We start from the raw sequence: 27,208 nt of genomic DNA, 5'->3' as shown, positions 1-27,208 counted from the left end.
AATTCCCCATTTCCCATTTAACTGTGGCTTTTATAATAAACCTAAAAGTTATCCAGATAAAAATTTAGTTAGATAAAAGTTACTCATCATCACAGTTAACTCTGACGAAGTTTGTGAAGGGTTCAAACAGCTATCGAAATTAAATAGCTATAATTCTGGAAATTCAATAAAAAGCTGAGTGAATTCTTTATGGATAATAGGATCCATCTTTGGAAATTCACTATTCATTGCTAGTCAGATGTCCTGTTGAACCAAATATCAAAATACTGGTTTTAAATCTAGGTACAGCAGGTCCTCCAATAACATTATCATTTCATTATAATGTTTATGAGTAGATTCTGTAGGAACGTTGTCTTGTTTATAGCAATTAGCCTATGGTAACACTGGTTTCATTATATGTCATTTCGCTGCAGTACTAAGAGCCTATCGATGACATTAAGAGAGAACTTACTGTACATGTTTATATCCTCATTCACTGTAAATCACTACCAACATCTCTAGTAACAAAATAAATCAACAAAACCAAATCTTTATCTAAGAACATGCCCACCAAATCCTATCTAATTCTCCAGAGACTAGTCAACAACAAATACAAAAGATCTCTGCTCTTTTTGGACCAGAATAGAGTGAAACTGTACATGGAAGATACCCGCTCCAGGCATTCCACGTGCCATCTTACACACGGCGAAAGCCCATCTCCTCTCCAATGGGGATGGGTGAGATGGGGAGTGGGGGGTGTCCCAGTGCTTTTCAGGTGTCCCAGCTGACTGAACTCTCTCTCCCTGTGTGCCCACCGCACCTCATACACATTCCCAGTACACTACTGTCATTTACTTCAGTCTTGACACAAGACAGCAAGGGCAGCCATTTAAAGTTAGGGACCCACAAACTTTTATACACTCACTTAAAAACTCCTGGCATAGTAAAGAACTGAGGCTCAAATACTTATTAAATTGTGTCTATTATTTGCCTTGATGTCCTAACTCAAACTTAGCTCTTTTATTAAAATATTTTTCAGTAAATCTAGGGCCTATCTCGATCACTCTACCACCCACTAAGCACTTCTGCATTACTTTAATAAGCTAATGTTTACAACACTTAGATATTAACTTATAGAACTCACTGTATCATTTCCTTTTATATTTTATGATCCTCGAGAGGAGTTCTGAGCTCCCCATAAAAACTGACACTATAGTTCATACAATGAGCATTTAATGATTATGAAAAAGCACCAACCTGTTTAACAATAAAGAATAGTATTCCTTCCTTAAAATTATGGAGAAGGTCAAGTAAGAATAGAAGGAAGAAAACAGATTAATCATTATGAATAATTAGCTACCTTTCTATATTTTTAAGCAAAGAACGTTGGGTCAAATGAACTTAGAATGAAACCTTATATAACATTGTACCTTACTAGTACCATGTAGTCAGGGACTGGACATTTTTTCTTTTTAATCTTCATTATGAGGCAGTAAGTACTCTGCACTCATGTTGTTTATCTCAAGTTGCTAACATAGTGTAGGGGAAGTGGTAAGTGATTAAAAGTGAAAAAAATGAAGAAAAAAACTCAGATGCTCTTCCTCATTTCATCTTTCTCAATACTGTTCTTAAAGTTATTATTTATCTTAAATCTCTTAAGAAGTATTTAAATCCAGACTTTAAAGAATTTTTCAAAGTTAGTAATTTTAGTAATGGTAAATCTCTTCAATGAACCATATTAGGGCATTAAAGCAATTACTAAAGCATTTACCTTTTCAAAATTAAATCCAAGTGTGGGCAAAACCAGTGGTGATATTTCATATGAATCTACTGAATTAGTCAAAAAGAATATAAAATCGGAAAAATCTATATACAGATGTTTAATTTTCTAAGAGAAGAAAGAAGCTCTGATCTGATACTTGAAAATACATGAAAAAGGGCAGTGAAGCCCAGTTTCCTGGAGACTGATCAAAAAGAACTGGGCCTGAATATTCAAACTCACACATACCTTCCTGAGAGTGTTCTCTGCAAGCCAGACATGCAGGGCTCAGTGCTGAGCTCTGAGAGAAACGTTAACAACAGCACTGCCTCGGGGGTTTGTCCTGGGACAGGTGCCATTTAATATTCTTATGGATCATTTGAGAGACGAAGGTGAGCTATAAGTAGAGAAACTCCTGGTCAAAATTCACTAAAGATAATCGCTAAGAACGGAGGAGATCTAGAAGAAATTTTGGTTGGATTTAGGTATAAAAAGTAACCAACATCACAAAGGCAAAGGTCAAGTCAAAGTACAACTCCAAGGCCTTATGAAAGAGCCTGACTAATGCCATTTTTTCCTTTTAAGTTTGCAGTGACTAAGAATATATAGGTGCCTCTGGTTAATGAAAAAGGGAACTCAATAATGTCCTCATTTCTGGAAGTCCAATGTCAAGGCTGTAAGACATAAGATAGAGTAATAAAATACGAGATAATCTAAGCATTATAAAAGATTTAAGGAAGAAAAAAACAAGACTACGTTTTTTCTGAACTAAAATGTTTGTAACTAAAATGTCTGTATAATTCTGTGAGTCCTTTGAGAGCTATTCCTTTTCTCTCTACATAGAAATTATCTGCTTTCTTTAACTCTCATACTGCAACTTTTGGCCCATCTCTTAGGTATTTTTCACACTGTGATTTGCACTGTAAATAAAAGTATAAATTCCTTGAGAGCTAAGATCCTGACTTTGTACTCTGCACTTCTGCCAGAAGAATAGATTTCTAACAAATGGTTGCTAAAGGCAATATAATGCAGCAGTTAAGAATATGAGCTCTGCAGCCTCAGACTGTGCAAGTTTAAATCCTGGTTCTACTACTAACTTTCAAATCATAGGAAAGCTTCTAATCTTTGCGTCTCCATTTTCTCATCTGTAAAACTGGCACAGTAATAGTAAGTAGTAGGGTTACTGTGAGGACTAAACGATACATGTAACAGGCTTAGAATGGTACTTGGCACACAGTGTTTAATGAACGTTAGCCAGTCATCACTAGTTACAGAGTCATAGTAACAGTACATTAATGACTAGTGTACACAAGTAAGAACTATGATAAATATTACAGGAGTCCTCATGCTGGGTTTCCTTTGAGTCAATAACAGTATTCCTCCTAGATTTAAGTCTTTCACAATTAGATAAAATACAGGACCCCCAGTTAAATTAAATTTTAGATAAACAACAAGTACTTTTTTAGTATAATTATGTCCCAATTTCACGGTAGGAGAAAACAGGTAGAAGCAGCATCCAAGAGAATAAAAACATTGGTTTGCTGTTTTAAGAAAAAAGTCTGAAATATTAAAAGTTACTCCTTCCTCTTTTAAAGAACTTCTTGAGCACAATGTACTCTATCCATCAGTTAGCTGACAGAACCCCACCTTACAGGAGCCCAGCTAGGTGCTGCCCAAGTTCTGATAAATCAAACAATTTGCACTCCTTCAAAGTCTACATATAGGTCCTCTTTCCTCTCAACTTGAACTAATCAGAACAAACCATTAGAAAGTATTAGCCTTAACAAATCTGTTTTGAATACTGACAGTGGTTTCAAAAAGGCAGTGGCAAAATTCCCCATGTCAGCAGGGGTGTATTTGGATTAAATCAGTACTGGTGGTTTAAACTCACTAAAGGGTTTCTTCTATACGGGTGAGCTCTGCATGCCTGTAAACAGGCAGGTTTCTACCCCAACATATTAGGCATGAATTAGGTTGTGAGTATTTATGCTATCTCATAAAGTCACATAGCATACTATGTGTTCATTATAAACAGGTCTTCTTTCACAAATAACAATCAGATGTATGCTTTCAACTCTCAGCAATGTAAGAACGGCAAGCTTGCAGGTCGCAGTCTTACCCCTCAGGACTGATTTGAGGTTGAGTTTGGCTTGCCGGTGCAGGTCCTCCACGCAGGGGGGTCTCGTGGAGGGAAGGAACACGTTCTCCTGCTGGTGCCATGGAGCAGTGTAGTGGACGGTCCACCGACTCTCCTCATCTAGGGTGGACACCGCTGTGGAGAGAGAGAAAGACGAAATCCAGGTGTCGAATTAAGCTTCTCTGGCTTCAAATGTATTGCATCAAGATGAGTTCTTGGTGCCTAACACTTCCACGGGTCAGGGCCAGTGAGGGGGAAATGGAGTAAATTCTTAGACTTCAGGGGTCCTTTCCAAATGTTTTATCTCTAAAGGGTCTAAAGGGACGGGTGAAACTGTCCATCATCACTCACAATGTTTTGGTAGAACTGTTTGCTCACTTAACTGCTTCCTAGATTTTTAGGCCCTCCCTCTACTCCAATGCTAGAAAATGATTGACGAAATTGATAGAGATTCCAATTCCTACTTAAGCCTACCATGACAGACATCTGTATTCAACTGTAAACTGAATGTTAGATTATCAGTAAATGTTAGATTATCAAGACAGAAACTATTTTTTTTACTGAGAGGTCAAGACCAAATCTTTCCTCTCTAAAACATTATTTTAAAATGTCACTGTTATAAACTCAATTTAAAAAAATTAAGCATAAACATTCAATGTAATATATTTAAATAGCATATCTAATAGGAGTAGAAATCAATTTGCGCTACAAAATTTTCCCTGTATTTCTTGCTTTCAAGGAATATCTTTATATTAAAATGTCTTTTTAAACATTCCAATGTAATTGACTTTTCCCAACATAATCGATCCAACTAAATTTTCCCAGCGCAAAAGAGATTGAAAACATTAGAGGGGGGAATGACAAGTAGTCACGAATGAACACTCAATCTGTATAATAATTTTCCTTTATTCCCCCCAGGGCTTGAGACCTCTTTGTCTATTTTGTTTTTCATGAAAACACAAACTAAGTGGAGCCCAACATGAAACAACTTTTTAATGCTTTCTATATATCTGCCACTGTGAGCCAGGCATAGGGGAGACGAGAGAAGCATCAGAGAAAGACCCTCTGCTGAGTCATTTACAGGGAGTGATAAGTCTAATGCCTGTAAAATCAGCAGATACTAGAATTGTGAGTCAGGGGCAATTCTTCCCAAACTGTGACCTATACTATAGAGTGTACACTGGACATACCCATTTCTACAACATAACATGTCTCTGGTAACTAGACCACAAAATAGATCCTAAAAATAAAATGAACAGGCATGCATGAACTATTGAACCTTTCTAGCTGAACGTATTTAAAATTAATTCAATGTACCTCATAGCACAGCTACTAGAGTTATTATAAAGATCAAGTGAATTAATGTCTGTGAAGTCTTAGCTCATAACGTAACTTACGTAAAGCATGGTTGTGGCAGGAGCAGTGAAATTACTCTAAAGGAGCCTTTGACTTTAGAACCATCATTAAGGAGGAACCGGGCCTTTCTCAGCGCCCCTGGGAACCTGAGCCACAGGTTAGCCCTCAAACTATAAACCATCTTTTCTTCCGCTAATAAATTCTAAAAGTCTCGTGTCCAAATAATTCATTTCTTAAATGATCCTACATTCTCCATCAACTGAATAAAATTCTCCATCAAAGAATAAAATGGGAAAATAAACATTGAGAACTAGATCTCAAGGTAAAAACAGAAATGTCCTGTGTGCTTTCTGTATTTAGTGTTTGACCAAAGCAGCACGTAAATTAGGCACCTGGTATTTCACAGAACCTCTTGTTGAACAAATGTTTTGCATGGTACATGTAACTATCAATCTTAATACATAAAATCCACAAAGACCTGACTTAGCTCTTATTTATATATCTGAGAATCTGTGCAGGGCAGAGCTTACAGTATGTCCCCCGAAGAGGAGCCCTAGTTAATGACAATGTTTTGTGCTGATGTCCATTTACTTGAAAGATTGAATTACCATACTTCAGGGTTGCAAAATATTGAAAATTGAAACTCTTTCTATGTGCCCATGACAAATTGAATCCAAGCAATGGTATTGGAGCCGGTGAATCACCCCAGTGGCCCCACTGTACAATTACCGACCGGCTCCTGCAGAAGAGCAGTTGTCTCTTTTCCTGGTGTATCTTGCTCTGGTTTTAATCGGTCCATCTAAAGACAGCCTTCGAGTAAGGGAGCTGCAGAAAGCGACCCCAGAGTGCAGTTCTTTGTTGCTTTCCCCAAAGTTTCTCTTACCAAAGGCTTCTACTCATGAACATTTATCCAGTTTAAATCATTGGTCCCCAAACTACAAACTAAACTAAAATCAATAAACCATCAACCAGCACATAGGACAGTTCTGTTTTTGTAAAAACAAAATCATGTATTTGTAAAAATTAAATTTCCAGGGAATGAAGAAAACCTGGATTAAAGAAATTGAAACCAGTAGTAAGTATACAATGAAGCCACACCACCAAAGCTGTGTACTTTACAACAATGGCTGATCAGTCTAGACTGAGTTTGTCCTCCAGCTCTAAAACACAAAACACAGAGTGCCAGGGAGCTTTAGAAGATCATCACCACCAAAAATATGTGACACATCACACAGAGGTTCCCTGCATAGTAAGCCAAAGAATCAAAAAGCCATACATCAGGAAGGACATAAATACAAGGTTGTTTTTTTTTTTCAACCCTTTTCAAAGGGCTTTTTTTGAGAAACACAAAAGAAGTAAATTCACCTAAAATCTCAACCATAAATACATAAGACATGCTGAGATCACATAATTCTGCCCTAGAGTTACAAATGCCCTAGTATAGAATGGAGTTTAACTTGTGTCAATTATGCTGTTTCACACTCTGATTCCGTCACTCAAAAGAATGAAATACTACATAAAACACAAACACACACACACAGTAGGGAGAAAAGAAACTACTTACTTTTCTTCTTAAAAAGTTTAATTAAAGACTTGATCTTTGCGTTAATGAAGACCATTTCCAGAATGCCTACATAGGACTTAGAAATTTAAATCGCATTAAAAACTCAGTCCAGCAGGCAGGTGGAAAGCTGTATCCTTCTGCTCCGGATTCTAACTTGGATTCTAACTTCTTCCTCTGTTCTCAAATCATTAGACATCTGCCCGGGATGATGTAACTTGGAGGTTGAGCTTATTGTCAGGTAGTTACAAACTATTAACAGTCCTTGAACCTGAAAATCTCCCACTGAAACCTAATCTTTAAGGCTGAGAGCCACCAGTGACAACATGTGCAGAAAGAGAAAGCCAATCACGGTTCTTATTTGCATGATAGCCACATCAGTCTTTCCGCCTCAGGGCTCATTTATTCAGTTTTCTCTCCAACAGATCAGAAGTTTCTCCTCTCTGGAGTCCACAGATTTCCTCTACGGAGTCAAGGTGAAGCAAACGTGTTCCCCATTCTCACCAGGCCACAATGAAGGTCCATATCTTTTTACGGGAGCCAACAAGTCTTAAAGCGAGTCTATTGGTTCTCTTTGAGTCTCCAGTTAATTCAAGCACTGGAACTGATTTAGGGAGGAAAAAAAAGGCCAAACTATTGTTTCCCCAACCACGCCCCCAGGCTCTGCCTCCCACACCAAAGGAACGTTTATAAGCAGTAAAACTTTACAATAGAACGAGTCTCCAAGGAGCTGTGATGACTTCCTTGCTTTTTTGTGCAAATTAGTTCTCCATGTCTTCTCACCCAGTTTCTTTCTTTTTTTTTTTTTGCCAATGATTGAGAACCAGAATTGTAATTGTTCCAAAGTGTGATCTTATTTGCATCTAGTTGTCACAACTTCCCCAACACCTCAAAGCCTGCTAACTTCCCTATTTCAAGGAAGAAATTAAATCTGTATTTTAAATTTATCATCTAAATACCCAGGATAAAAAATTCCACCACCTTCCCCTCTCCCACTCCTGCTAATTGTTTCTCTTTAATGTGAATATTACACTGTATTGAGTTTTGGTTCTTTTGTTCATTCGCAATTAACCTCAGAGAATCGGGGAAACACATACAGAGAGAGAAGAATCAGAAATGGGGCATAAGCTGGTACTAGGAAAACATATTCCGGGGTAAAGGAACAGGGAACAAAAAGGAAAAGAATACAGATCAGTTAATAGTATAAAGAAGGACAAAGGAAAAGAATGTTCCCTGCCTCTTCCCAATTCCACTTCATGGCAAAACAGTTTTTGAAACACATTAGACAACCCCTTATTTCGTAGTTTTGAGCCAGACTTATAACTGAATGGAAAAATGTAATAACCCACTAATTCAAAACATTTAGTTTATAACAAAAGCTTTTAGTCAAAGAATAAAATTTATAGAAGAGGCTCCCTCCAGGGAAAGCTTTGGAATGATTCCTTCTAAAATCTCCCCCACCACACACCCCAATAATCTTTTTTTTTGAACAACAAAAGCAAACAAAAAAAATAAAACACATATTATCATGTTAACATACATATTATCACAGATCTCCAATTTGCGTTCTTTTATCCTATACATAGCTTTACCTAAAAGTAATTATATGGCCAGATGGTAAATAACAAATGACTGAGGTTGTAAGTTAAACGACATAGCTGTCTCTAATTAGTGAGCAAAGTTCCCCCCAGGAAAACAAATTTATAAGCAAGAGTGCCCTCTCTCTGCTTCCAGAGGTGCAGGTAGTAGCATGTTCTAGACAGAAGCACTCCTATTCAAAATCTACAAGTTTCTAAAGTTAAATGTCACCATGCCACACCTGCAAATGAAAACAGCATGTAGCTTTTCATGTATACAAGAATGGGATCCAAACATTGATTCGTTCATTAAAAAGGTAAATTCTGAGCACATGCATGCTAAGCGCCACTCATTTGGGATACATCAGTGAGGTCCCTGCCCTCATGATGGAGCTTACATTATTTAACAATAAACTACAATTCTATGGTGTATTAGAAGGTTATAAGTGCAACGGACAAAAGAAAATGCTGAATAAGAAGAAGGGTTATGGGAGTGGGAGGTGCACTTATAACCTATGCTCAGTTTGCACATTCAACAGAAAATACATAAACCCACGGTACTTCCTATTTGCCATAATAGCAGCAACAGTGTTTTTAAAAGTCCTAATTAATATCCCAAACACAGAAAACTCGACAGTGTAGCACAGGAGTAAGGAGCCCAAGTGTGGAGCCGCCCACCAATGATGCTAGAGGAGCCGCCTTGCCATACTTTGCTTTCTTCATCTGTAAAATGAAAGTAATAACAATATTTATATTCCATTATCGAGTTCTTAGAACGGTACCTGGTATGTGGTAAGCATATATAAGTATTTGTTAGATGGATGAATAAAATTTTAAGAGAGAGCTAAACTGCTCTAAGCTTAATAAAGGGTCAGTCATGTTTTAACAGAAGGGAGGTCCACTTCAGGCCTCACAGTTGTCTTTCTACTTGTCTCAGAGTTCAACTGCCAGCTCCACGAGTGACAGCTCTAAACCCGTCGCTTCCAGTTTTTGCACACATTTATCTTTTTTCTACAGCCAAAAATTCTCCCTCTAATCACTTTTTTTAAAATTCCCAGTGAGACTCTGGCATTAATTCTAACTTCTAACTAATACCCAGTGAACTTCTAACTAGTACCAATGGCCTTTTTTCTCTCCTCAGTTTTCTAATTATCTTTTTAATTGTGTACTGCTAACAACTCAATTTTTGAGCTATTCTTCATCGACGCTGCAGCACACAACAGCTGGCCTTTAAACACGGGTTTGAACTGCATGGGTCCACTTACACGTGGATTGTTTTCAATAAATACTGCGAATGTATTTTTTCTTGCAATTTTCTTAATAACATTTTCTTTTCCCTAGCTTACTTTATTGTAACAACACAGTATATAATACATATAAGATACAAAATAGGTGTTAATTAACTATTTGTTATCTGTAAGGCTTTCGGTCAACATTTGGCTAGTAGTAAGTAGTCAAGTTTTGGAGGAGTCAAAAATTAAACACAAATTTTCAACTGCACAGGGACGAGTGCCCCAACCCCTGCATTATTCAAGGATCATTTGTGTTCCTTTCCTATGTCTGATTGCTCCTTCTCTGGATTCTGACAAACTCCTAATGCGCGTCAAAGAGCCAGTCCTTAAATCTCTGTCCTATGTTATTTACTTACTCCCCTTTGAAACCTTAATGATTTTGCTGGTGTGAGGCAGGAGTTGGCCAATTATAGCTCTTGGGCCAAATCCTGCTAGCCCCTTTTTTAAATGGTTGAAAAAGAAAATTAAAAGGATATTTCGTACACGTAAAAATTACATTTAATTCAAATTTCTGTGTCCAATAATAAAATTGCAATGGAAAAGCATGCACCCATTTGCTTCTCTATCATCCACAGCTGCTCTGAGTCCGCAGGCGACAGCGGAACTGAGAAGCAGTGACAAAGACTGTACGGTCTGCAAAGGCAAAGATATTTACTATCTGGACCTTCAAAGAAAAAGACTGCGGACCCATGGATTAAGCTTCTGCCTTTAAACACCCTGTTCAATCTTCATCTCTGTCTATCATCTTTCATTCGTCTGTCCTCTAGTTCCATGTCACTAACCTCTAATCAAATTTTACATTATCTCGAACTCAGTGTCCAATTTAGGACTATTTGCTTTTACCCCAAACCCTAGCTGCTTATCAAGAACTTTCTCATTTCTTTTAGTCAATTTTTCAATGAACCAGACAGGTAAAATTTAATCTTTAGTTAAAAATGAGAAAACTGATATCTAGAAGCTAATGTATGTCCCAGCTGAGAGGAGAATCTGGGTGTCTTGATCTGTCCTCTTTTGCCAGCACTAAGTTTGGAAAAGCCATCTTTAGTTAGTACATTCAAGTTAATACATCTTACACAAAAGTCCTTGTTAGGGTACAAAAATAATAAAAAAAAAAAATTTAAAGTAAACCATTGTTTTCTAAAAATACTGTCAAACATTACAAAGAAAAATAATCTCTGACATCATTTGAATAATCCTGGTGGCTTATCCTGGTCCAGGATTTTGAAATTCTATTACCACTACTATTGTATAAATATTGGCATCCTTATTCATAAAGTTCCAATATTTCTGCTTAATCTTTCACTGAAATGAAATCTTATTTCTAACCAAACTACACATTTTTTTTCCTGGGAATCATCTGATTATTTCTACAATTATCTGATTACTTCCCAAGAGTAACTGTACAACATGCTGGCAAAGAGGGATAGGATTTTGCAAAGTAATACATATTCAAAAATTTTTTGACTATAATTAAGCACTTATGTTCAACCATTCAGCAACTTTAGATTGAGCATTTAGTAGTTGGCTTGTGTCAGGCATATGGGTTAAAAGTAAATTAAACATGGACACTAACCTTAGGAAGGTCACATAGTCCAGTGGAGACATCGCCCAAACAGATAAGTACAATAAAATAATGAATAAGCATAGAGAGAGATAAGACCATGCTGTTACTGGTAAAGATGACAAAGGGCATGTCCCTCATTCAGAAAGCAAACAGCTGTTACAGAATAGAAGGAGGGACGCTCAGGTAAAGCACAGTCGTGGCGCGCACACATGCACGCACACACACGCACAAAGGTCTATAACCTTATAGGAGGTCGATGTGGGCAAAAGTGGCAAGGGAGGCAGAGAGAGGGGCAGGGGCCAGACCTCGAAGGTCACTGGTTGCCATACGGGGTGGATTTTAGTTGGTGGGCCAGGGAGTCACCAAAGGCATTCAAGCAGGAAAGCTGTATGGCATTCTAAAAGTTGCATCTTTTAAAAGCTCACTAGTGATGCATAATGTGTATTTTGAATGGGCTTGACTGGGGGCAGGGAGGGAAACTGGGGAACTGGTGCAGCAATCCACACCCAAGGTGAGGAGGTCAGAATCAGTTCTTATTTAGGGTTATGTTTTACAACTCCCTTGGTCTTATCAGCCTGTATTTACCAGTTTGTAATGTTTCAGGAATCATTATATACTTAAGGTGTAATACAGTCTAAAGAGTAAAGCCCTAGCTATTTAATAAATGAATTTGTTACCATTCATACTTTCATTGCAGTGCGACCTTTAAGTATACTCTTATTGTTTTTATTAAGGACAAAAAATTATATGTTGAAACTTAAAAGTTTCTTAAGAGCAGAGTTGTCTAAGGCTCCCAGGATTCACAGATAAGGCTTCCATCCCCCTCTCCCCCTCCCCTCTTCCCCATGTCCATTTACATAAAACCTCAGGCCCTTCTAGGTGCATTAAATGCAGTTAGGGCATTAAGTCTTTATTTTGAATCCAAAAAGCCTTCACAAACTTTGTTAAACAATATTTACTAAAGAGGAACATTTTCGAATACTGTACACAGGAGTTATAGGCAGAAACAAAGCAAATACACATTTTGAACTACACAAAATTGAATCCTACATCAATTGAAAATGGAATATATAATCAATAAGACCACTGTGGTTTTCTAAGTTGGAAGGAGAGGGAAGGGAAAGAAAAATCAGACATAATGGAGTTCTTTTCTGGTTAGAGTCATGTACTAAATGATAATTTTAAGCATTTCTCAAAGGAATTTTAGCTCTTCAAAAAAAGAAAATGTCTCAGCCCAACATAATCTATAAATAATGCTTTTACTGACTGTCAATTTATTTTAGGCTAGTTTTTAAAATCAAACAACATCTGAAATAGAAGACTGTATATAACTAAGTTAATTTAGGTGTGCTCATCATCTTTATGTATGGTTAAAATACTTGAAATAAAATTTTTAAATCCGCAATCCCATTCTGTCTTGTACTTTTCAGACTCATTGGAGGACTGGAAAACATCATAACAGAAAGTACCCAATATAAGCCCCTGGTCCTATAAAATAAAATGTATATACTTAGTGGGAAGAGATTTTAGAAATTTCTAAAACTTAACTAGGAATATGATCTACTAAAAAAGCATTTATAATAATACTTTAGTAATAGATAAACCTATAGTTTAGGCCAAACCTCTATTTAGTAAGGAAAAAGTCTTCCTATAACTTTAACTTTTGGAGGAAAGAATTGTTTCATGTTTTTATAAACATTTTTACATTGAGAGCAATTGTATACAGTCTATATAATACTCATCTTTCAAAATAACAATTATTATTGAAGCTGCAAAGCAAATCAATAATACAGGCAGATGAATTAATACAATCAATAAATGTATAAATAAGGCAATAAAATTTAAAAATAAGGCTGCCAGATAAAATATGGGATGCCCAGATAAAGCTAAATTTCAGATAGACAAAATTTCACTATTAAGGGATTTTGTAGTAAAATTCATTTGTTAATACAACTGTAATTTATGATATTTAAAAAATAGCCTTAAGTATTTGACACAACAGATGAAAAAATATACTTTATATTATTCAACACAAATTGAACTGACTATAGGGTCTTGTTGTTTGGCATTTAATCGATTAGAAACAAACTGAAAGATTAGTTGGTCACTTGTGACAAGAGACAACAAATTATAATATTCATCTCTCAGTAATCTAAGATCTTAAGCATTTAAAACGTCTCCTTTTCTTTGATTTACTTGCCAATTAGCTGCCACGTGAGAAAAATGTTAGAGCCATCACACAGTGGAAGGGCCAGACTGCCATCTCCCTAATCCAGCAGACATTAGCAGGACAACTGGGATTTTATGCCCCTGCTGTGATGAAATACAAGTATAAATTTCATCTATGGTAAATTCAAGTGAAACATTTTTGATAAGTTAAAATTTTCCACTCTACAGAGAATACAAGACTTAGAGGGAAAAATGAAAACAATCAAACTAAAAGTGAAACATTTTGCTGGCCTGGCCTCCCTGATAAGTCAATTAAATAATAATAATAGGAACATGCCAGATTAAAAGAGAGTGAAGGAACATCACACCATCACAACCAGATGCATGATCCAGGGCAGGATACTGGTTTTGGATAAACCAGCCATAAAGGCCTTTTTTAAACAAGTGGGGAAATTTGAATATACAGGTGTCATTCTTATGCTTTTCACAATTGCATAATGAGGTTTAAAAACACACACAGGGTTTAAAATGTAATATTGTAGAGATAATCTCCACAGAATGAAAACATGTGTCTGACAACACATGCTCATGAAAAATTATTTTAACTGTCCCGTGAATCATGCTATTTCACAAAAGTACATTAAAAAGCACCAATGTTCTAGAGCTTCGATAGTACGATGATCTTTTCTTTTGCTTCTGAATTAATCTTTAATGATGAATCACATGGCATATTGAAAGCAAGACAAATGGAAATCACTCTCTTCATCAATATCTGGTGGGGGTAGTGGCTGGGGGTAGAAAGGGAAACCTTAAGAGATGATAATGTATCAGTTCTTTAGAAGGAACCTGATCTGACATGCACTTTGCCAGTTAATTCTGATGCTAGGAAACACCCTTAATTCTGCATGTGTTGAAGCTAAAGGCTTCTGCTGTGGATCCTAGTTAATAATTTAATCTAAACCATTGCTACCATCTGCTCCGACAATTTCAAAACGTCTGCTATCACTGTGACTAGTTTAGTCGAGCCACAATATTCATGTGACAAATGTTGAACAAATGAAAGGCCAGGCAGACAAAAAACATGCTATGAAAAAGAAACCCCAATCAAAAGCGCAGAACACAAAGGGAGCCCTGCTGACAAAGCATTCAAAGTTCCACCCTGCCTGAGGGATGGAAGGGTGCACTGTCCCGCTAACGCAGGGAATGTGACAGTCCAGGGACTGTCTGGAGATGATGGACACGAAGTGGGGCAGACAGGGGAGAGCTTTGTGAACAGAAATAATAGGGGTACAGCAAGGGCAAACTGGAAAAGGGGGATTTCGCAGGTTCCTAGAAATTTGGAGCTGAAAAGAGTACGAAGTACCAAATCCGCTCCATTTATTTTATAAAATAAGTGACTTGCAGTAGATCACAGTTACCCAACTTCTGAGCTAATTCATCTTGTGCTCCAGTTTTCAATACAACATGATACCTCTGCCTTCACTGCTAGGGGGCTGGTGGGGAGAGGATTCCAGAGATCTTCATTGATTCCTGTGTCTGTGTCTTTGCCTTTAATCCCTAATATCCACTTGGTATGCCCCTATTCATTTCTCAAGGGATAATGCAAATATTAACCTTCCTGAAGAAGCATTCCCTGACAAAGTTTTAGTAATTCTTTAATTCAAAAATAAATGCCATTTTACTTCAAGGACAACTTCCTCAAAAGTGAACTCTACCTGTCTGAAAGAATAATTTCATTAACTCTTATACTTGAAACCGTTATTCTTCATAGCATGTTGTATAGCCCTAATCCATCTACCCAAGTAGTACTGATTCATTTAATTCATTCTACCCAGCCTATATTAGGCATATAAAGGCTAATTTCAGGAGAGAAATAATGTATATGAGTAGAGCTACAAATCAATTAGTTTAATTGTAAAGTTAACTCACTCTACCTTCCCCGATTCAAATGTCATTCAAAATACATTTTCCGAATGCATATTGAGGATCTAGCACATCTTAGAAGAGAATAACTTTCAATCACTTGAAAATTAAAATATATTTTCTGTGCTATTTAAATTAACATAATCATATCCCTTTATAATAAAAAAGTAAAGGTAAATGAATCCTAAAATTTGAAAGGAAAAAGAATTAATGCAACCTTTCTTCTAAGACCTTCAGGGCAGAAAAAAAAAATCTCATTGTGGAATTAAAGGCCAAAGTATAATGTGATGATCTTAGAAATCTAATTTAAAAGAGTCATGTGATTAACTGAAGTGCTTTATATTTTGGGCTCTCTTGTACTTTTTAAATTGGACAATATTAAGAACCTGCTCTATTGATGGTGTTACCAAATCTACAAGGAATCCACACTTGAGGAGACTTTTCTACTTAGAAAAAAACTGGGAGCAAAGGAGACTTCCAAATCCAGACTACTGGGAGAAAACTGACAAACTAAAGTGGAAGGGCGCCACCTACAGGGGGACGCTGTACACTGGAAGAAGCACTGACAGAAGAATGATTCCGGCTGCTGTCTCCTGACAGAAGAGCTTGGAAGGGCTCTGGTTTAACACACTCCCCTTCATTCTCATGCCCCAAAAGAATATTCTCATCTTCTTCTGCCAAAGAAAGATTATACTCTATAAATCTGTGCCCCCCTGAGCCTCAATTTAGACAAAGTTGATCTCATACTTCCAGAAAAATTCACAAATATTCATAAACTACCTAGTATCTGCAACAATGCTCAGATTGAGGAAGCACCCCTGAGTTATACAAAATATTTCTGAATCGGTCAGAAGGTAGTTACATGTAACTGAATAACTAGGCTAAGAAAAAAAGAGGTCTACATTAATTTCCAAACAAAAGGTAAGATCTTAACAATAAAGGAATCCAAAGGAGACTGTTTTCATTTGGGGAGGAAATTATTCTGAAACCATATTGTCCATGAATATAAAAAAAATAATAATTTAACTTGAAATTGACTGAAGGGATATCAGATTATCACCTAAGTTCTTTCCAATTAGTGATCAATTAAGTATAAAGATTTAGATAAAAGAATCATCTGAGCTACTTATATTAATAAGCGATGGAACGATCTCATGAACTCCTCAGTTTTTCTTTTCTCTTTCCTGTGATTTCTTATATTGTTTCACATATGGTTAAGATAAACATTATAATTAATAAGCTGTGCGATCCCTTGCTTTTGTTAAGAGGCCAGCTGGCTCACATGCAAAATGATAATTAGACAAATTAAGATAGACTGCTTTGGTTTGCTGATGAACTGACAGCAATACTTAGAAACATCTCCAACTATTATCTGGTTTTCTAGTAATGGTAAAGGTTGAGCTAGGTGAGGATAATATTTGTCTGATTAGTGTTATATTTTTTTTCAAAAAAAATTCACATTGTCCTAAGTTACTTAATGAACAGCAGAATTCTTCAAACAGAAAACCCATAGCCCCTTATTAAGCATGAGTGCTGCAAAGGTTTTGTAATTATGCTGAAGGTGTCACAGCAGGAGCAAAGGAAGGTCATCCTGGCATAAAACGACATTCAGAATTGGTCTAGAGAGTACTGAACTTCCATTAAAGTCAGGCAGTTGAAGACTTCTGAAATGAATAAAACTTTCTTATAAACTCAGTTTTTCATATTCTTGCATTAATTTTTCTTTAATTCAGAAAGAAAAGAGTATTTTTAATAAGTTAACAAGAAATGAGAACGAGAGATAAGAATGAAAACATCAATTGTTGTATGGAGACATATCGCTCAGCATCTCTAAATTCTAGTAACCTAATCTTTCTAAAGCAAGGATTTCACAGTGTCGATTTCTGAATTGACAGGGCAGAAGTGCCTCCATGCTTGTTGGCATTCCCTGGTACTAGAGGGCAATACAGTGAGGGCGCAGCTGGAGGGAAGGGAGGCATGTTGATTGCAGAGCCAACACAATTAGGCTCACATAGAATCTGAGAAAAATCAAATGCTCGTCAAAACAATAATTGTAAAAAAATGATATGCTTAGCAGCTCCCCGTCAGCATCATGGGAGTTTGAAACAGAAAGCAGAAAAAAGTAATAGTGGAATTCTTAATATCTTTAGCAAATAATACTAGGAAGGATTGAGATCAGCAGTCTTCTTCACGTGCCTAACAATATTTTTAACATTCAGTCATGACAAAGGTTAGAATTGTAATGACAGGTGAGAGCATTTCATAATTTGTTCCACCGTTTAATTTATTCTTGCTTTCACTAAAAATAAAAAATAAATAAAAAAGTGATGGGGCGAGGGGATAGAAATTCATATAGGTATTTGACTGACAAGGAAGACATAGGCAATTAATGTTTTCCTGAGCCAGAATAAAAAAAAAAAAGTAAGATATTTGGGAAGAAAATAAAACCCATTGGTTCTTCCAATGTCAAATAGTTCTCTCTTTTATAGCTGTGTCAGAAGTGTCAGCTCAATCCATTTTTATCATCTTATCTGAAACACCTATCTCTTCGTGAATGGCAATCCATATGTCATTCTATGCTAAAACAATGAAACTGCCAAAATCAATTTTCATTAGCAAACCGTATTTAATTAAGTATACATTTGGGCTATCTAGGGCAGCCCTAAAACATCTACACTTTCCCATATTTGTCTTGATGTTCATGCCCGATCAGCTCTCATTTGACTGGAATTTAATTATTTTACTAGAACTGTTTTCTAAAGAGAAATACTCACCAATTGCACCCCACTGGATAGAGGAATCAGCCACAGACTCCAGACAATATAGTACATTCATTATCAAAATAAGTCCCAGAGCATCTATGGAGAGAGAACGCCTTCCAGCAGAACATCCCAAGTCAAAACAGTATAAAATCCACTTCTTCGCTCAGTCTCCTCCCTCTTCCTCTTGTCAGTGCAATCACAACTGCCCATCAACAACGATAACTCTATATTCTGAACTTTCTAGCTTCATTTCAATTGTGTTTAACACCACTCCCCTCCCCTCTCCCCCCAAAACGGCCTCTTCTTACTGCAGCTGCTGAATGCCACAAATAGCTTCTTGTATAATTTGACTTAGAATGCGCCCCAAACTAGATGTGTTGAATGGCAACGTGAATGCTTCATTCAGAGAGAACTAAAATGTGTAGAATGTCCTAAAAACATCACAGTGGCAAAGGGGATCATTTGGAAATCTTGGGGCGGAGGACTGCTTTCAGCAGTAGCCTGCAAATTCTTCTCAGGTCTATGCAAATGGTGAAAGGGGTTTCAGAAGATTCCCCACAGTGATCAAAGGAAGACCAGCTAATCCTCCTCAGCCTGCCCTGTCTAGACGGCATTTCCCAAACTTGCCTCCATTCCCCACGGGGAATTTTTCTTCCAGCTTTCCTAATAAATGTACTTACCCTCCCCATCTATTCATGCTCTAGAATCAATGATCCACTCTTAGGTTGATTAAAATGTTTTGTTTTTTTTTTTTAATTGTATGTCTTAATGCAGTTTACACAAGGCAAGCCCCCTCTGATATTTTTGTAAGCTCCTGGAGGGCCAGAGCCAGCCTTACAGTTGACTTTGTACAGCACCAAACCTGGGCTCATGCAAAGTCAGCTGCTCTGCAATTTGATACAAGATGACAACATATAACATTCACAAGCACCATTCAAAGAGAGGGAATAATCACCTATCATTATGAAATGGGTGAGGGAAGGAAAGGCTAGAGAATTTAAAAGCATTTGTTCTATAGTGCCATAATTGTCTTACCTCTATGAAAATGTCCCTTAATAGCTTCCAAATCCTAAATAATATTTTCATACAGATAATGGCTATTTCAACCTCATAAGTCCAAGTCGTTTTTTGAAAAGCTTCCCTGTGTGTTAAAATTGGAATTTATTTTCTTGAATATGGAGTATATTGGCTATCAAATGATTACAAGAGAGGGTGGACAGAAGGGAGAAGTTAAAGGAAAAAACTCTTGGTTGTTACGTAGAAAATGGGAGGTGTAAGAATCAGTGGATTACTTTTTACCTGCTCTCTTCCCATCATCCTTTGGGTCTCGGATTAATCGCCGAGCTTTGCTTTCCTGACCCTCTGACTCTGCTTACACCTCCTGGTACTCACTATAGTCGAGACCTGTGCTTTTCTTTTATAGCACTACTAATTGTTTTTGTGTAGTTATTTGTTCGTGACTGTATCTACCACTAGAAATATGATCTAGACCACAGAAAGAGGCCATGGCTCGCTGGATCCACAGGGCCTAGGGCCTGAGCACCAGATCTGATACACGGTGGGCATATAATGGATATTCTATTATAGGAATGAATTATAGGAAGAAAGGAAACAGTTTAAACAAAATGAGCACTAGAGAATTTAGCCTTGTTCTATGATACTAAAAAAACTCTAATGTTGAAGTAACATAATACTGATAGAAAGCTTTCAACTAGAGAGAAAAGTTCATTTCAAAAAATCATTTCATCTGTTTCTAGCCCTGACTGGTTCACTAAAGACACTACTCACCAAGCACTACATTAGGCACTGGAGACATCAAGATGAGGACAACCCTTTCTTAGAAAGCCTTCCTCGACCTTTTCATCTCCAAAGCCCTATCCACTTCTCTGTGGCTTATCCACCCATAACTGTGCTTATCTGTCTCCCTTCAGTCTTTGAAGACAGGAACTGCACCTTTACTAGCTTTAGAGATGCCAGTAAGCTAGTTGATTGAACAGCAAAATGAATGAATAAGTGATCTATTTCTTGTTAGTAAAGCATTCCACTGGATGGAAGAAGACAGATACAATCACATAGTATTAGTAATAAGACACATTATAAAATACAAAGTGCTTTCTAATGGGGGCTGGAAAGAAATAACATTACAGAAAACATGATAAAGGAAGTGACATGTGAGCTAGACCCTGACCGGTGCATAAGGTTCGCTAGATAGAGAAGGACATAAAACACATTCCAACTAGATAAAAGAGCAAGAGCAAAGGCATAGAGAAAAGGACAAGTCTTCAGTGTGCCGAGAATACTGAGTCACGGGTATGATGATGGTTCACCTTTCTCTCACAGCCCAGTCACATCGCCTTGTAGAGCGCACTGCATGGGAGTGGCTGTTAGCTGGAAACTATATTTCCAAGATTCCCTTACACCTAGGCTTCCTGATCTGCATGTTGGCATACCTGGTGAACCTGGCTGAGGACTTGAGTCCATACTCCTGCTTCAGCTATTGCTGCTGATAAGTCTGACTGCTCAGACATTTCAGTAGGAGCGGTAACTGAGGTCTTAGTGCCCACTCCGTACTTTCGTGGGGATGGTAGGCAGGGTAGGTGACATTCATTTTGCCAGAAAGGTACACAGCTGGGGCAGTGCGGTCTTGGAGTTAAAAACGGAGCCAGCTTTCTGACTGCAGCAGAGGTGATGGCTTCCTTGGTGAGCTAGTTCTGAGAGGGTCTAGGGTGAGGTTCTGGGAGTTCCGCTTGGACCTATTCCCCAAGCTTTTCCAATGATCTTGTAAGTACTATACACCCTGCGTTAAATCCCCTTCTGCTTATATCACTGCCTGAGACAATCCGCTGGCCCGATGGGAAGCAAAGTGGGGTTTGTAGGGGTGACATGGCTGGAAAAGTAAGTGAGGACTAGTTGTGAGCAAACTGGTCTATCTAGTCAAAGGGGTCAGACTTCATGCAGTGAGCAATGGTTAAACGTCAAAAGTTTTCATGTAAGATAATGTGTTTTAGAAAAAATTTAAAGATAAAGGAAAACTGAACTAAAAAGTAGACAAATTCCATAAATCCAAGGTACACTAATGTCGATGAAAGTAAAAATGGAGATAAATAGTCTGTGCTCCTTATGTTAACGATTTCCCCCACGCCAAACCTCTGGCTGTATCATAACACTTCCTGCCTCTCTTAAATGCTTTATCTATTTCAGGTAGGACACCCACTGTGCAAGGGGTAAATATAGTCGGTCACCTACTGACCAGGTTAGCCTCTAGTCTCGCCATTGTCTCTTTTCATTTCATGTTGTTGGGCAATTATGAGTGAATATTTTAGTTCCTGATTATTTCCTACTTTGACAGACTGATTTTTTTTTTTTTTCTAAGACTGGGGTTTGCACAAACTGTATAGTCATGATCAAAGGCCATAAATAAAAAATAATATATTCTCTGTATTTATTTTTAAAGTTCTGCCTTTTCTCCAATCTTAATTACATATGACTCTGAAATACTGCATAAATTCTGATAAAGAACACACAATAACATCTAACCATTCTCAGTATTTAGGGAAAGAACATCAGATGATGGAAACAATACAGCCGACACCTTATTAAAGTAGCTCTGAAGGAAATACTAGAACACTTAGATGCAAACAACAGTATCTACTGATTATATTAAGCAAAAAGGATTTATAAAGGCATATTAAGGAGCTTTCAGAATCTCCAGGAAGGCCAGAGGGTAAGTCTACATGCCACACAGCCAGGACTGTTACTGTGAAACGTTGCTATTGCTGCCACCTGCTGGCCATCACTGGTCATCACTGATCATGTACAAGTCTGGATGCCAAGCGTCCACAGAAACCAGTGCCAGAAAGGAGGCCAATGCTGCTGGACTTACTAGTAGATCCAAACAACCTATACGGTTGCTGCCTATCATTCCTCATTTTGGCATCCAAATTCAATAAGTGTGGTGTTGCACTCTAGCTGCAAGGGAGTCTGGGAGGTAGAGGCATTAGCTTTGGCTAACATGATAAGAGAAGAAGTCAGGCCAGACAGAGAATGAGATGGGAGTTTAGCGAGCCAATGGCAGAATCTGCTGCAGGATTTATGGCCAAGCTCTTCAGGAAGAACAAGTACTAATATGGTCCAAAATAAATTGGGATTTGTAGCCTCCTCAGTTTTGATTCAAAACCAGAAATATGGTTATTTACATCTGAACTTCCTGAATCGGAAGCTGAGAAAGAGAATTCTTTTACTCAAATTGCATCAGTGGCCTGCAAGAATTCAGCAAATAGTTTTCCACACTGTCACCTACTATCAACTCAGCACAGTCCAGGAGTTGTTTCTTTCCATGGACTCTCTTTATTGAGAACTAAAAAAATTATAGCAGGTTTTTTTCTTTTTAAAGAGATGCTTGAATTCACATTATATATTTAAAAAAATAGTGGCAATAGAGGTAAAGGTAGAAGGTTCACAAGAATGATTTGCAGGAAACCAGAATACTCCATTAAAACTAGGAAAAAAAATTAGAAAAGTTTATGTTTGCCCTTAATTCTCCACTATATAATGTATAATGGGCTCTTATGGAGAAGACAGTGAACAATCTAAGCAATGACACAGTAACTCACATACTTAGACATTCTAAAATGCCACTGAAGAAAAAAACACTCCACAGGTAAGCATCTACTGAGAAAATACAATTTTTCTGAGCACAACTGTACAAATCAACATTCTCTGCATGAGGCAGGAAAAAAAATGCTTTACCATGTATATAGTAATATCTTCAAAATATTTTTCAAAGTATAATTTGTGGTAATAATAGAAAGTGAATCTTCAAAAAAATTCCATTCTGCTAATTTTTTTGATAAAGTGAAGACCTTAAAAAGTTTTATCAAGAAACAAATGAAAATCAAATGGAATTTCTATTTATCTCATTACTCAAAAATACTTATTTCTTCATAAACACCCAGATATAATAGTAAAAGCATGAAATATTATGTTCCTAGCCAGTTTTCCAAAAATCAGAGCTATCATCTTGGACAAAAAAAGTAATTTGCTGCCATCTCAATATATAAATAAGGATAATAATAATTTTATAAGGCTAATATGACATTTATACAAGATGTTTTTTTAATTGTCCATGATACATAGGTCCTGACAGAAGATAGGCAGGAAAGCAGGAGAAATTTTGTAAACAATCTTTGAAAATAAGCACAGTATCCGCGGACTGTTGTCTGGTACTAGTTTTTCTAGCAATTCAGAAAGAAAATACTCCTCCACCCACAGCTAGGGATTTCTAGCAGCATAGCTGAAGAAAGATCTGGAATACTTACACTGGCATATTTCCTATTCCCTCCATTTCAGGATCCAGATAGCATTGATTAGCAATTCTTCGCATCGCTGAAATGTTCTATCTTTTAAAAAGAAACACATCAGAGCCATCTCTGCCTATGACAGAATCTGTGTGAAAAGTTGGCCATTTCTAAACCTCAGGTTCAGTGTTTTGCAGCAAGTACATGAGCTTCAACAAGATCTCTGTGACCACTGTGAAGAACAGCTTGTGTATGGGCGAGTGGCTGCCGGAAGATACTGTAATGAACTAGGCACAAAACGATGGGCTTGAACTAGTGTTGCAAGAGAAATGTTTTGGAGACAAAACAGAAAGATTAGAGGTAAGACAAAGAAAGGGAGGAATCAAAGATAGCTTGTTTTTGGCTTAAGCTGCCTGGTTGGAGACTGGTGGTGCCTTTTATTGAACATGGAGGAGAAATGGTTGGAGGGGAAAGGGATCAAGACAGAGGCTGTCTATTAGGCTTACCAGTGCGAATCTCACAGGGGCAGTTGCATGTGAGTCTGAAGCTCAGAGGAGAGGCCAGAGCTGGAGATCAAAAACAACTTGTAAATGAGCAATAAAAGGTACTTAAAACCACTGAATGAAAACATTTAGAAAAAGAAGGCAGATAGAGAAGAGAATAGAGGACTGAATCCTAACACTCTGGGTCAGAAAGAGGAGGAGGAGGAGCCATTGATGGAGCCGAGAAATATCCCACAGGAGTTTTGTCTCGAAATCCAAGAGAGGAAACTGTTTCAGTGGGGGCCAGGGGAGTAGTGGTCAACTCCACAAAATATGCTAATAAATTAAATGAGGCAAAGACAGAACCGTGAGCATTGCCATCTGTTAGTATCCCTGAGGATCAGAAATCCAGATTCAGGTAGATGAAAAAGTGGAAAGGAGGTGAGAACACGCGGAGATCGGATGTAGGCCATTTGCTTAATAAGTTTTGCCCTGAAGATAAATAGGAAAATGGGTGGGCACTGAAAGATATGTGAGATCAAGAAAGTAATTTCAAAAACTAAAATAGATCATTATTAACTTCCTTTTCCAAAAATCTTTTGGTTTCTCTTCAAGCTCTCTTAATTTGTTTCTGAGTGCACAGATCATTGAAAAGCCTTTTTTTAGGTTCACATTACAAAACAAGATTCAACAATCTGGGTTAATGAATAACAATAATCTTTAGGCAGAAAGGCTGGGAATTAATGAGTTTCATTAATCAAAAAAAGGGCCTTCACCCCCCACCCCATCTTCACCCTTTCACAATCTCTCTGTACAACTTTTGCAGTCATCATCTTCCCGCCAATGAACAATGGCTGGGTTCAGGTTCCAGAACATTCCTGAGAAGAATCACTCATTTGGACTCACGAAGGACATTAGGGGAAGTCAGGCCCACAAAGCCTTGCAGTTCACCCACATTTTTTGTATTTAGGAAGAAAAAATTGACCAGGGGGCCAGGGGAAGCAGTGGATTAATGAAACTGTTTTAAGATAAAGAGGCTGGAGCAAACAGCTCCCAGAATAAAAGACAGTGGACTGAGACAAGGGAATTCTTGATTGGTTTACTGACATTGAATCATCACAAATATGAAGTCCTGGAATAGATGAGTAACTGAGAGTATGAATATTCTGTGAGGATTTAAGAACAAGAAACCCAAACCCATGTCTATGTTGTAGGTCCAGCCTGGTGCCAACTGGCAAGACTACTTTGTATTTTATATGCACAGACTAGTCTTTATGGAAACGAAATTAAAATAATGGCTAGAAATTAATAACACTTACTCAGAACCGAGCATTTCATATCCATTATCTCGTTTAACTCATATCATAGCCTTGAGATGTCTGAGCTGTTATTATGCCCATTTTTCAAGTTGAGAAAATGGAGGCTCAGTAAGAAGCTAAGGAATTTTCAAAGGCCATAAGCTTGCCAAGTAGTGGGGTGTGAATTCAAACAAGGTCTGGAACACCGTAGGCTCCCTCCTAACTACCATTCCATAGGACCTCTGAGAATACCTAGAGCAGGACTAAGGACTTAGCTACGCAGAGAGAGAGCCAAGACCACATACACTCACACGAAGCAGGAGAACATAAAGCTAAAATTAAGCCTGCATTTTAAGTACACTTTTTATTGGGTACAGAAAAGTGCACAAATTATAAGTATGCAGCTCAGTGAAATGCCACAGAGCGAACACCCATGTCACCAGCACCCAGATCAAGATACAGACAGCCACCAGCTCACAGAACTCCCTGTATGCCTTCATCCCCAAAGGTAACCACTCCCCTGACACAACCACTAGAGATCAGTTTTGCCTGGTTTTGAATTTTATGATTAGAATCATATCTTCTGTGTTTGGCTTGTTTCATTCAACATTATGTTTGTGAGAGTCATCTATGTGGTTGCATGGAGCAGTGGCTTGTTTATTCTTGTTGCTTTATGGTAACAGAACTGCTTATCCATTGCATTATTAATGGACATTTAGTTTTTTCCCTCTAATTTGGGGCCTTTCTAATACAGTTATGAACATTCTCATACACATCATTTGGTGAACAGATTTACACCTCAATGCCCTTCTCCGAGAACAAATTTATACCTCTATCCCCTTCTCCTAGAAGGGGAATTTGCTGCAAATATGCACACACGTGGCTTTAGCAGATACTGCCCAAAAGTTTTCCAAAGAGGAAAGACTAGTGGACTGATTTAAAGGTTTTCTTCCAAAGCAAATGGGCATTCAGATAAAAACAGAATTTTTAAATATTGAAGGAGATCATAAAAATTATCACAGGGCCATTCTAAAATATGAGAAATAAACTAAAAAGTGAGCCAGAATGATGGAAGCCCTGCTTGCCAAAGCTTCATGTAATAAAAGGTAAAGAAAAAATTGATTATAAGGGTCACGAAGGGGCTGATGCGTGTAGCGACTGGACTTGCTCCACAGTAAGGTGGAGACGGCAGCCGCTGGCCAACGACTGTAATTTCTAGCCCTCACCTTGCTATGTGAGACTTGGAATCTTACTCTGGGCCTTGGTTTTTCTACATCTGTAATGACATACACTCGTTAAATGCTAAGATCTCTATTCTGGACACAAAATTACGTGATGTAGATAGAGAAAAGAGTTTGCTTCTGGCCTGTCAGAAACAGCAAGGACCCAGTGCTATTCACTCACTATTTAATGCACCCCAAACTAGAAAGTATAAAACCACAGATGTACTTTTGTTGCAGGGGAGTTCTAAGAGCAACTTAAGTGTTAAAGAAATATTTGGGGATCTGATAGGAAATCTTTAAACAAATGATTTGAAAATATTTTGCCAAAGGGATCTTAAGATTAAAAATAAAAATTTAAATGTTCTCTTGGGTTCGTAATGTTAAAACATCGCACTTTGTCATACACAGGCCCCCATTCTCTCCCTTCGTATGTATTACACTCCCTGCCCTCTCTTCTCTTATCCAGAACAGCTATAATACATGGAACACATTCCAGTGGGTTTGCCATTTGTTCCTTTTTCTATTATGTTTTTCAGTAACTATGTTCCTTATACTTTTCCTTGAGTCAGAGGCTTGACTTTTATTCTTTTTTGTAGAAAAATAAAAACGTGTAAGTTTACAAATTTTCCTCTGCGCGCAGTTTTGGCTACATCCCATCGTTTTTGAAATTTAACTTTCTCTGCACCGCTACTTTCTAAAGAATCTGCTTTTGTGTTGAAATATCCTCTTTTCCTTCTATTTCTTTAGCTGTAATACCAATTAATAAATTTTAAAATAATCTGACACCTGGTCTTAAGTTGAATAAAAACACTTTGAGAGCATCTATAAA

The 27,208-nt window shown here is 37.5% G+C and overlaps 1 protein-coding gene across 1 annotated transcript in view; it reads right to left on the bottom strand.

The window, feature by feature from the left end:
* Positions 1–27,208, bottom strand: part of NHSL1 (NHS like 1) — a 206,201-nt gene that overhangs the window by 50,969 nt on the left and 128,024 nt on the right. Inside the window, 1 exon segment of the mRNA XM_039869773.1 lies at positions 3,858–4,010. Coding sequence (XP_039725707.1) covers positions 3,858–4,010 — 153 coding nt within the window.

The sequence above is a fragment of the Pteropus medius genome, unplaced genomic scaffold (assembly GCF_902729225.1).
Source record: "Pteropus medius unplaced genomic scaffold, Ma_sr-lr_union100, whole genome shotgun sequence".
NCBI classification, from domain to species: domain Eukaryota; kingdom Metazoa; phylum Chordata; class Mammalia; order Chiroptera; family Pteropodidae; genus Pteropus; species Pteropus medius.
The sequence above is the reverse complement of the archived record's forward strand: the minus strand, read 5'-3'. Positions and strand labels throughout refer to the sequence as shown.